At 38.4% G+C, this 13,040-nt stretch overlaps 1 protein-coding gene across 2 annotated transcripts in view; it reads left to right on the top strand.

Moving 5' to 3' along the window:
• Positions 1–11,670, top strand: part of LOC109849473 (THO complex subunit 7B-like) — a 13,047-nt gene extending 1,377 nt beyond the window's left edge. For both annotated transcript variants that reach the window (XM_020419309.1, XM_020419310.1), the window contains exons 2-3: positions 8,951–9,572; positions 11,354–11,670. In XM_020419309.1, the coding sequence (XP_020274898.1) occupies positions 8,982–9,572; positions 11,354–11,488 (726 nt within the window). In that variant the 5' untranslated portion in view covers positions 8,951–8,981 and the 3' untranslated portion in view covers positions 11,489–11,670. The remainder of the gene's footprint in view (positions 1–8,950; positions 9,573–11,353) is intronic.

Here is a 13,040-nt window from a genome sequence, read left to right on the forward strand (position 1 = left end):
AGCCACAGTGGCACCCAACGTGAAGCCAAAGAGCGTCACCTAGCCTTGATGCTTCCGTGCAAAGTGCAAAGTACGCCTTAAAAAACGTCACTTAGCGCCTTCGCCCGATTAGCCCCGACCTACGAGCCCATGGCCCACGACCCACGACCCATGACCCACGACTTACTAGTACTTATGAGGGATTAATTTAATTATTTAAATCAAAAACAATTCTTGGCTTGCCTACGACAAGCCTTGAATACCGAACCTTTTGAAACACCAAAATTTTTACTTTCCACTACGCTATTAAGGATTTGTGAAAAATACCAAAAATTAATAAATATATAGTTTGAAAACTCATTTTTAGAAAGCAATTTTGACCAAAAAATCCAATAATCCCTCACTAGTTTTAAACTAGTATCGTGTAACGGTGTCGGTGCCGTTGTTTCAATCGTTGTGTATAAGGTAGATGTCGTAAGGACTTGAATCTCTTTTAGATCAACTGAATAAAAAATAGATACATGATGTTGCAGAGACTTGAATCAGTACATGTCTCGATCACACAAGATTAAACTCATCTGCGGTAGTTTTCACTTTGAACCACACTTATTTTTGTCTTTGCCTTAGCCTTGCATATTTATGGCACTGTGCATGTCCTGGTTTCTGCTAGGCTCTAGGCATCTTTTCACAAGACACCATAAGAGACTGCCAAATCTCCACCTAGACATATGTGAGTTTTTTAGGCATATTTCCTATCAAACATCCTGCATCTGAGATGTTTTGAACTCATTAAGGCTTAAGAGTCATCATCTCTCATGATAGGATTCTAGGTAAGTTCTTTATGCATGTTTTCTATCTAACATCCCGTATCCGAAATGTTTTGGACTTATTAACGCTTAACAGCCATCCCCTTTACATGATAAGATCATTGGTGAGTCCTTTAGGCATATTACCTATCCAACAGCCCGCATTCGAAATGTTTTGGACCCATTAAGGCTTGACAGTCATCCTCTTTTCCATGATAGGATTTCACTTGTAAATCTTACTTGACTTTTGAACCAATTATCTTATCATTAGTAGCGTAAGCTTTGAACTAATAACTTGATGTAAATAGTAAGTGTTTGTAAGACTCACCAAACTTTAAAAATCTTACTTGACTTTTGAACCAATTATCTTATCATTAGTAGCGTAAGCTTTAAACTAATAACTTGATATAAATGGTAAGCATTTGTAAGATTCACCAAACTTTGAGACTCATTCCAGCAGATGTCCTTTCGACTGTCTTTTTTCAGACATTTAGTCAAATGATCAGTCACATTATCTGAAGATCGGACGTTAATCACAGAGATGACTCCTTAGTAAATGAGTTCTCTCAAATAGCCATGCTTCAGACAAATGATCCACTTCTTTCTATCGAACATTGAGTTCGCTGTCACAACACTCGTCGCCTGATTATCATAATAATAGATAGTAATTGCACCTTGTAATTCAGTCAATGGAATGTCTTAGAGAAAACAACTGAGCCACTCAGCTTCATCTCCTGCAGTCATTGTTATAAATAGCGGTAAATAGCCCTGCAATAGCGGCGCTAATAGCGTTAACGGTCCCTTCCCGCTACGCTATCGTCCAATAGCGGTGACAAATTACGGAATATGCGTTTTTCGCTTGCAAAAACGGATCACAACAGTGAATAGCGGGCAATTGCGGGCAAGATCCGCTTTTTGTTCGCTATTTAAAAGCGGTTTGAGATTTATTTTTTTTAAATTAAACCCGCCTCGCAACAACTACATCCCACCGCGCGTACTCCCGTCGCCTCCCATAGCCTCTGGCACCTCCCTCAGCACTACCTCTCACCTCCTCTCGTCGTGAGCTCCTACTATTGCAGTCCTCTTAGCACTTAGCTCATCTTCTCGAATATGACGACTCTTTAACTCCTCCAGTATTATTCAGTATTATGTGACAGTTATATGTCTATTTCATGTTTAGGATCTTTTTAAATCATCAAATGCACTTTTAGATTTTTTAAACTTTTCTATAATTTTTTTTTATTTTTTTAATATTTATACATATCTAAATTAGACCGTTATTTGACTTTGTGTTTTTTTCGCTATTTTGCCGCAATAGCCCCAAATAGCCTTAGCAATGCCTACCTTGCCTGCAACATAGAGTACGAAGAACTCAGATTCCATCAATGATTCTGTAATTATAGTCTGCTTCTTAGACTTCCACGAGATGACAACTCCATCCATTATGAAGACAAAACATCTAGTAAATCTGCACTCATCTGGTTCTGAACATCAGCTTGCATCTGAATAGCCTTCGATTACAGTCGGATATCCAGTGTAGAATAGGCTCAGACCTATAGTTCCTTTTAAGTATCTCATCAATCTTTGGTCAACATCACAATAAAGCTTTTCAGGATTACTTATGAACCTACTAATCATTTCTACAACGAAATGTTATGTCTGGCTTTGTGCAGCTCATCGCGTACATAAGACTCCCAATAATCTTTGAGTACCTTAGCTGTTCTACTGGTCTTTCAGTATTAGGTCAAAGCTTCTTGTTGTAATCATACGACACTGATAGTTCTCGCAGATCGTAGTAGCCATACCTTTTTAGCATGCTCTCGACATAATGAGATTGGAACAATCCAATACCCTCTTCAGAGTATATGATTTTAATTCCGAGAATCACGTCCGCAGTTCTAAGATCCTTCATGCTGAACTGTGCTGAAAGAAATTTCTTAGTAGATATTACTATCGTAGATATTACTAACTTTAAATCACTCCCGATGATGAACATATCATCCATATAGAGGTAGATAATCACCATCTTTCTTTCAATGATCTTAATGTATAGGCATTGCTAGATTCACTGATTTGATACTCATTGTTACGAACAATCCTATCGAACTTCTCATGCCAGAGTTTCGGTGCCTGCTTAAGTCCATATAGAGACTTAACAAGTTTACAAACTTTATCAGCTGAGACATCAAGTCCTTCTAGTTTCTCCATGTAGATCTCTTCTATGAGATCTTCATTGAGAAATACAGTCTTCACATCTATCTGATGTATGACAAACTTTTTTATCGCTGCCTATGCGATAAATATTCTGATGATAGTGATCTTGCAGACTGATGCATAGATATCAAAAAAAATCTATTCCTTCTCTCTGAGAATCCTTTCGTCACCAGTCTTGTTTTGTACTTCTTAATAGTACCATCAAGACGAAACTTCTTCTTGAAAATTTACTTGTAACTGATAAGCCTTGCACCTTCAGGTACATTCACCAGCTCCCAAGTATGATTTTGGATCAATGAATCTATCTCATAATCTATAGTTTTTTCTATAGAAAAGCGTCTGTTGACTGCATTGCTTGGAAAATCTGTGGATCTTCTTCCACATTATAGGTGGTGAAGTCATCTTTAAAATTTTTCTGTCTTCTAACACGCTTGGAAAGTGGTTCGGTAACTCTTTCATCGAAACTGGCTCCTCTGGTGCATCTGATGTACCAGCATTCTCTGGTATATCTTTAAGCGAGAATTCTGCATCCTGAGCTTTAATGACCTCTGATGCATCTGACGTACTAGCATTCTCTGGTATATTTTTGAACAATAAATCTTTATTCTTGATAAACTTATCCTCAAAGAATTTTGCATCCTGAGCTTTTATGACGGAGTTGGTTCCAAGGTCTAGGAATCTGTAAGCATCGCTTTCTTCAGCAAAGCCAAGAAACACACACATGTTTGCCTTTGGCCCGAGCTTAGGTCTTTTAATATCTGAAACTTGAACATATGCGAGATACCCCCACACTTCGAGACTATCCAAATGATCTGGATATCCCAACCATAACTGATGAGGAGTACTGTCAGTTTTGAAAGAAGGTACTTTGTTCAGAATCTAGTTTGCCATTAGCAAAACCTCTCCCCAATAGCAGGTAGGTAGACTAGATGTGATTAACATCAAATTCACCATCTTGGTTAATGTGCGATTCTTTCTTTTTGTAATCACATTAGATTGCGGAGAATACGGAGCAATAATTTTAGCAATATGATTTCATGCTTCTTGAAATATGCTTCTGACTCCTTAGATCTGTATTTTCCTCCTTTGTCGCTCCTGAGTCTTTTCACCTTAAGTCCAAGCTACATCTCCATACGAGTGCGAAACTTGACGAACTTGCTGAAAACTTCATCTTTAGATTTTAGTAGGTAAACGTGGCAGGAGCGAGAATGGTCATCAATGAAGGTGATGAAGTACTTCATGCTGTCTCGAGTGACGAAGCTCTTGAAGTCATAAGTATCTGAATGAATCAGATCCAATAGGTTGGTGCTCCTTGTGACACTTGGAAATGACTTCATTGTCAGCTTCGCTTGCGCGCAGACTTTACAATTCTCAGGTTTGTTACTCCCATATCTTGGAAGTAATTCTAACTTCTCCATGCTAAACAGTTTTCTATAATTTACATATCCCAGCCTATTGTGCCATAACATAGAGAAGTAAGAAGAAGATGATATTTTGTTTATAACTGAGTTGGGTACAATAGTACTGATCTTATGCATGCCATCAATACGATATGCATTGCCAAAATATATTTTCTTAAATGATAACACAATCTTTCCTCCTTGAAAATCCAGCCTCATACCTACATCACACAGCAGACATTCAGAGATTAAGTTTTTGATAATTGAGGAAACATGTTTGACATCCTTCAATGTGAGAGTCTTCCCTAAAGAGAGTCAGCACCACAGTTCCAGTTCCGAGAACAGGAACTATTGAACGATCAACCATTAATATGTTCTCTTTGAGAGCAACATAAGAAGAAAACAGATCTCTGTTGGAACAAACATGGCAGGTGGTACCTGTATCTAACCCCTAATCAGAGATTTTGCTGGGAGTTGTCACATGAAAGAGCATAGCCACATAATTGTCAACTTGATTGACATTGTGTGTTGTTTCCTATTTTGGTGTTTTGCAGTCCTTGGCAAAATGTCCTTGCTTCCCACAGTTAAAGCATTTACCGCGCTTCTTGAGCTCTTTTTTCTAAACATTTAGGTTCTTCGAATTCTGGTTCTTTTTTTGTTAAAAGATTTTTTTCCTTCTTAGAAGAACTACTAGTTTTCTCAAAGTTAGCAGCCATCATGTTAGCAGACACCTTCTGCTTAGCAATGAGCTTAGTTTTCGTGCGAGTCTGAATCTCGTCCTCGATCCGAATGAACCTCTTCAAATCAAACATAATCACTTGACTTTTCCTTCTCCGAATGTCAGTGAAGAATGACATCCAAGATGGAGGAAGCTTGTTGACAATTGTACCAGAAATAAGGGTTTGACAAAGATTGATTTGTTCATCATTCAGCTTCATAACAAGCTTTTCAAGCTCTTTGACTTGAGGCAAAACCTTAGTGTCATCTTCAAACTTAAAGTCTAGAAACTTGTCAATGAGTTAAGATTTGGACAGCTTCTTCTCATACTTGTACTGGTCCTTCAAAGCATTCTAGATTTTCATTGCAGATGTCTTCTTGGTGTAAGCATCTGCTAGATGATCGGCTAGGCAGTTAAGGAGATAACTCCTGTACAAGTGATCATCTCTAGCTCAAGAGGCTTCATACTCAGAATCTTCTTCAGAGTCGGGTTTCTCCTCAGAAACCACATAATAGATTTTAGGAGTTGCATCCTGAAGATCACTTTCCGACGCTATGCGTTGTAGTTAGATCCGTCAAAGTTCTCTAACTTAAAACAGTTTACTCCAAGAGTCCTCCCAGGATCCATGGTAGATCAATAATATTGCTTTAAGATTGTTGGCGCCTGTGGCTAAATCAGTGAGAAATGAAAGCAACTGAAGTGCTGTATTTTAAAACATTTTCAAGTTAGCTGTTGTGTGTTTGTGAAACGATGTGCTTAACAATATTTGATCTACTCCGGTGTAAGAATCCCAATGCCAAACTGTTTTCAGGAATAGCAGTACAGTTCAAGGGTGTGCACCAACCAAGTACTGTTAAGATCTCATCGATCTATAAGACCTTTCGGTCAAGATAACGATCTCCTCGATCTGTTAAAACCTTTCGGTTCAAAACATTTTGGTTCAGGCAAAGATCTATCGATCTGTAAAAACCTTTCGGTTAAGACAGATTTTTCGATCTGTAAAATTGTTTCGATTCAGGGTTATGTTCATTCAGACACAGACTAAAGCTTGCACGCTTTCTAATTCTACAGCAACAACACAACAACTCGAACACTTCAGTGTGTTTTTTCATATGTACCAAGAGCTGCCTCAATGAGCACTATTTATAGACCTCTAAGGCCAGCTTAAGGGTCACCGTCCCGCAATCAATTTAACTGTTACAAATCATAATGACAATTATGATTGTAACAGCAAATGACTTAATTACTGTAACTGCTGCATGCAATAACGCCTGAACACGACCCAGCCTGAACGCGAGGGTCGCGTTTCTCGCACCCTCGCGTTCGCCTCGCGCGAACGTGAGGGTCGCGTTCCCTTTTGCGAACACGAGGGTCGCACCCTTGCTCGAACGCGAGGGTCGCGTTCCCTCTTGCGAACGCCTGGGTCACCCGCGAGGCTTTCCCCATGCTGCAAACGCGAGGCTCGCCCGCATGCTGCGAGGCAGCCTGAGTGGCGGTTATAGTGGCAGTCAACGTGACGCCAAAGGACGCCACCTAGCCCTGATGCCTTCGTGCGAAGTATAAAGTACGCCTTGCAAAGCGTCACTTAGCGCCTTAGCCCGATTAGCCCCGATCCCTGGCCCACGGTCCACGAGCCCACGACCCATGACCCACGACTCACTAGTACTTATGAGGGATTAATTTAATTATTTAAATAAAAAACAATTCTCGACTTGCCTACGACAAGCTTCGAACACAGGATTTTTTGAAACACCAAAACTTTTACTTTCCACTACGCTACTAAGGATTTCTAAAAAATACCAGTAGTTATATATATGAAAACTCATTTTTGAAAAGCAGTTTTGACCAAAAAATTCAACAATACTTGATATTGATTTTCATTTTCATGTAAGAAAATGAGGTAATGAGCATGAAACAAGATATAACAAACAAGAGCCAAAATTTACTCTATAGGGACTGAGAATGAGGAAAAACTAGATGAATCCATGCCTAATTTTCTATTCAAAGCATACCGCCCCCATCAAGTTTTGCATAAAAAAATTGTGAGTATATGCCTGAAGCTTGACTTTCCAATCGTACCCAAAAACGACTGAGGACAACAGCGGAGTCCTGGAGGCGATTTTCTAGAGTGAGATTCTTTGGAATTGGGTACGAGTGAATTCTTCTTTATTTGCCGAGCCAGAGATCAAATTTAGCCTTTCTGGTATGAGATTCAACATTAGATATCTGATATGCATCCTACTACCCGAGGTGAAGGCTATCAGAAAAGAGTAAATTTAAAAACCCGAAGAAAAGAGGGGTTCTTTTTTCCTTTTTTTTGGGTGGGGGTGGGGATTCATTTCCCGCTCCCCTCCCCGTGAACTTTGTTTCTCCATAAAATCCCGAAAGCCCCTAAAATGCCAGTATGTACCAAATTGTCCTGAAAACTCTATCGTGTCTCAAACGAACCCCACAAAACTATTTAATTTTTCCCCAAAAAACCCCCTCAAAAAGCAAGGAGCAAAGGAGAAAATGAGCCACATAGAAAATAAGGAAAGAACAGATTTGATACTCCAATTGTAAGAGACACTTCTAGGGGGTTTGTGGCAAAATTTGAATTTTTTTTGGTTTTGGGGGTAGTTGAAACACTTGCAGTTTTAGGGGTTTTTGCAAAAGTGTTATTATTTATTTATTTATTTTTGGTGATGGGGGGGAGGGGTGTTCCATTTGAGACACATTTCAGTTTTAGGTGTTTGGTGGAAAGCTTTGGGGATTTTATGGAGAAACAAAGTTCAGGGCGCCCCCTTGTTTAAAATTTGGATGACATACGACGGATTCCTCGCTAAATAACTATATGCTGGACCATTTGACCTTGTCAGAATATAACAGATGCCATAGTGGTTAGAAATAAAGATAGCTTGGTTCCTTTATTTCGGAACATGATCATGCATCAAAGGATCTTAATTATATAATCTTTTTTACCTACTGTCTGTAGAGCTAGAATATAATCTCTAATTTAAATTTGTTTTTAGTATATTGTGTTGATTTGGTTTCTCCTTTTTCATATTAAAAACCGTGAGTAAAGCATGAATGTTACTAAATTTCATGAAGCTCAATCTGTTTGATATCGTATATAAAATAGTGAAGTTTTTTTTCCGTAAGCAAATGGAACACTAGTGATACATTGTATTGGCTATTTTGGTTAATCTGCAGACTTTATGTTCTTTTTTGTTGCTATTACCAGCCACTTTGTTTCCTCCTTGCCTATTTTCTTTCTTTTGTTTTTAAATTTAAAGGGTTAACTAGCCCAAACTACTTTAAAAAAGGGATGTCAATTAGATAAACCCGGATTAAAGAGAACTCTGTTTGTCTTCCATTCCTTAGAGAACTATTAGTTATGTCTTACGGAGAGGGCAAGGATGCTATATGGGAAATCCGTGTCTGGTTTATGTCTTCATTTTCCAAATGCCTTTTTTCTTAATCTTAGTATTTTTTTGGGGGGGTGATGGTAAAAGCTGTTTCTGTTATTGTCTTATCCCTTTAATGTATATTCCATCATCTGCTTGGTGCTTATGACTATATCTAATTATGTCTGGTTAAGGGTTTTGGGTCCAATTTTCCTACTGGGATATATTAGGATTTCAATATGCTTGCATATAATACTTTTCATGGGGCATGGCATGGTTCTTGAAGGTAGGGAACTAATGAAGATGAATTTGAACTATAGTCTTGATTGTTGTGGATTCTCTAGTTTAATATGGTACACAAGCACAATCTTTATGCTAATCAGCTAGTCTACTAAATTTGCATTTTAAATAATGTTTTGCTCTCTCTAATTAGTTGAACAAATGCAGAAATAACCATTAAATAATATTGACGAACCTCATGTTACCAAAAGTGAGGAAAGCTGGCGGGAGGGAAGAAACTGCAGCACACTATGCCTTTGGTCCCGTTGAAGATGATGTGATCATCAAACACAGGCTTCTAACACGAACCACCACTACAAGGGGGGAGCCGCCATTAAAGAAGCTTCAGAAAAAATTCATATCATTTGCATTAGAAGTCGAGAAGGACTCAGATAACTATGGTGACTGCGAGAGACTTTATAAGGCATTGTTGCAAGAGATGGCCACTTTTGAGCTGCCTCTGCTTAAGAGCAAAGCTGTTGTTGATGCGAACCAACGAGAGAAAGAGAGCTTTAATGAGCTTCAGGAGCAAATACAGCACCAGATCTTGCAAGCTCAGGCTGATATTGAAGAGCTAAAGAAGCAGCTGGAGGAGAGCAAGATCGAGAGGAAGCACAAGGAGGAGTGTGAGGCAATAAGGAGACTGATTGCTTTGCAACCAGCAAGGTCTGAAACTCAGAAGGTCATATCTGACCTCGAGAAGGAAATATCATCCTTGGAGGCTGAGAATATTGCTGGCATGAGGACACTGGATCTCAGGAGAAAGCAGTTCTCTCTTCTGTTGCATGTGGTAAGTTTTATGGTGGAAATTTTATCTTTAACTGTTTCATACATTTATTTTTCAGCTAGCAATTACCAAATACTATGGGATGATTCTTGTTTTATGGGCAGAGGAGAGTAAACAATCGCTTTGATCGGATCTTTTTTTCATTTTCTTTTTTTTAAAACCAAACTGAAGTGGACTGAAAAGGAAAATGAACTGAACCAAACAACTGAATTTCTGTTCAGTTCAGTTCATTTGTTTGAGTTTGGTCAAGGCCAGCTAATTTGGCCCGATGAAAACACAAGGACGAGGTTTTAAGTTTTGGATCTGCCCCTGCCAGAAGTGTTATAAGCATTTTTTGTTTTGTGAGATCAAAAATAACTAAAAGTACAAATAAAAATGTTAGAGCAGGAAACCAGGGAAGTTTAAAACAATATAAAACCAGAAAACTCTTTAGAACATTGTGCTAGATTGATGGGATTATTTGCATATTTCATTCTTTAAAAGAGTACGGACTATTTGATATTTGGCATATCAAATCAAAATAACTAGTCCACTGGGTTCTACGCTGCTATCTTGTTAATAACAACAACAAGGCTTTATCCCGAATTTGGGGCAGGCTACATGAATCAAATTCTTGTTTAATTGAGTTCTCTCCTCCACTGAGGCTTGGTTTGGTGGGAGGTACAGTGAGGGAAGGTAATGTAAGGTAAAGTAAGGTTCAATGAGGTGCAGGAGTGATATACCTTTGTGGTTATTGTTTGGTTGGAGAGAAAGGGGAGGTACATGACTTTTTAGTTCATTTTACATCATCTTTCTCCTCACTCATGTCCCTCCAAATTAGAACTCCCTACCAAAGAGGATTTTTATTTTCGTCTCTTATCCTACTCTGCCTCCCCTCCTGCCAAACCAAACCTAAGTAGTTAATCATTGTCATGTCCTTTTTGCTTCCAACCAAGTGTTGAACCTAAAGCAGTATCACAGCTTTTTAGATAACAATGACAACTCATATTTTCTACTACTATGTCGCTGAAATACAAAAGTTACCATGCCATTGTTACACAAAAGTCTATGGTATTGGTTTATTGGTATAGATTTAGGATTTGGTTTCCAGTTGGTTTAGAATCAAATCCAAGATTTATTTGAGATTGTTCTGGAGTGTCATAATGTGTTTTTACCTACAGCAATATCTGCAGGGCGACTAATTTATCGCGCATTTTAAAGAATACTGAGTAAGTTGATATTTGACCTGTCAAAGTCAAAATAATTTATCCACCCGGATCCTAGACTACTATCTTGCTAATAACAGCAGCAACAAAGCTTTAATTCCAAACTTGTCTTGCTCAAGTAACTCCTCCACGAAGTTAATCATTATTGTATCTTTCTCAATTGCTTCTAATTAAATCCTAGACCCAAATCAATATTCACAACTTTTTAGATAACAATGACAAAGCTCATACTTTTGGTACTGCTGAAATACGAAAATATGGACTGCTGTTGTTACCTAAAAATCTGGTGATATTGCTTTATATCCAGGATTTGGTTTCGGTTTGGTATAGAATCATACTCAGGATTTTCTTCAGGTTCTTCAAGAGTGCCATAGTATGCTTTCTACAGCGATATGGGCCGGGCAACTAATTTGTCTTGCATTTTGAACCTTTTCTTATCTCTAAAGAACTTAAATTTTCTGGCAGTTCATAATCTTTTCAAGCAGTCCTTTCGTCTGTCCATCTGTGCTTGTGGTGCTTCTTACCGTTAAAACTCGTAGTAATTTATATCTGTTTCCCTCCATGTATTTGTATCTGCAGGTCGATGAGCTGCAGAACACCATTCAGGATGAGCAGAAGGGTTTGACCGATGAGCTGAGGGCCGTCGTGGAAGAAACCAAGACTGGCTTTGAAGATGGCAGTGGTGGGGGCTCAGAGGCCATGTCGGTTGACTAATTATTCAGTTGCGTGCTTTATCATTTACTTTTCTTTTAGTTTTACTCTTGGGTCAAGGTTGCATCTGATTCGAATTGTGTTCTCTTTGCAAGTTGAGGATGTTCGATAATGTCGTCTATTGCTGTTACAACTTTATTTTGAGTAAAAAGACAGGAAGAAGCAAATGACTAAAGTTTACCTTACCTAAGTTTTTCGCACGATCCGTCCCCTCGGAGGACCTGACCTACACTTAGTTTGGATAATAAGCTGCTCTCCATTATTCCTCCTCGGTGGACACAATGGCCGTAACGGCATCATCCTCTTCGACGTCTGGGACACCTGGGAGGCTAATACCATGGTCTTTGGCCCACACTCCCTCTCCCTCAACCTCACATACCTCATCCCGCCTCCGTCATCCCCTGCCTCTGCCTTTACAGCTCTCAGACCAGCCTCATTGCCAACTCCGCTAACATCGCATCCTACCTCACTGCCACTGCGCATCATCAATATCTCTCGACTCTCCCTCTCCCTCTCCCATCTCCAGTAGAAACACAGGATACGCGGTAAAGTTCTTCCGTAGTTTGCAATAAACACGGATGACGGAGCACCGGAATACGCCCTTGCCAGGATCGTTCAAAGTGATGAATATTCAAAGGGTCTCGTGGAGTAAAAGTAAGTTTTGGCCGATTATGTGTACAACCTCTCATAGTTCAAGTGAGTTTTATGGAATTAAATAGTTCAGGGTTATATGCAAAAGCCCAAGGTCAGGCGTTTTCTAAAATTAACTCTCTCTCTTTTTTTGTTTGTGTAAGCTGTGTTATATCCATGGCCTTCAGTGGCATAGCTGGGATTCGGACTTCGGCAAAAATCTATAAATACTATGATAAAAGGAATACTATGAAAACTTTCCAAAAAATGCATACATTTTTTTCTAAAATGTATCAAGTTTCTCTTGTTTGTAAAATAGAAGAAATTTTCTAAACAAACCCATTCATAATTTTTTTTTTCTAAAAATAGACCTCCTTGAGTATTTTTTTATAAAAATCGACTCATTTTATCTTAATCCGGTTTCTAAATAGCCGGGATTGCCAACCCCGACTATTTAGTACATAGAATGTTAGAGTTTAGGGTTATAATTGAGGGTTTACAACCTCCTAAATAATCGGGGTTGGCAACCCCAACTATTTAGGAACCGGATTAAGATAAAATGAGTCTATTTTTGTAAATAAAACTCAATGAGGTCTATTTTTAGAAAAAAAGTATAAATGGGTTTATTTAGAAAATTTCTTCTTGTAAAATATCAATTGCCAATATATATTAAAAAAAAAACGCAACACATTGAAATAGAAAAATAGACTATTTACATCTAAGATTTACAAAATAACTTAATACATATAATTATTAAATAAATAAAGCAAAAAAAGACAAACATAATGATAACAAAAATTAAAACAATGAGTGAACAATACTATACGTGGTCATAACAAAAATAAGAGAATGAAAAGGAGGGGGGAATTATATCTTTAGGTTTTAGAGAATATACCACTACTTGTCTCCGTAATTGAAGAAGGAA

Source organism: Asparagus officinalis, chromosome 7, assembly GCF_001876935.1.
Source record: "Asparagus officinalis chromosome 7, Aspof.V1, whole genome shotgun sequence".
NCBI classification, from domain to species: Eukaryota; Viridiplantae; Streptophyta; class Magnoliopsida; order Asparagales; family Asparagaceae; genus Asparagus; species Asparagus officinalis.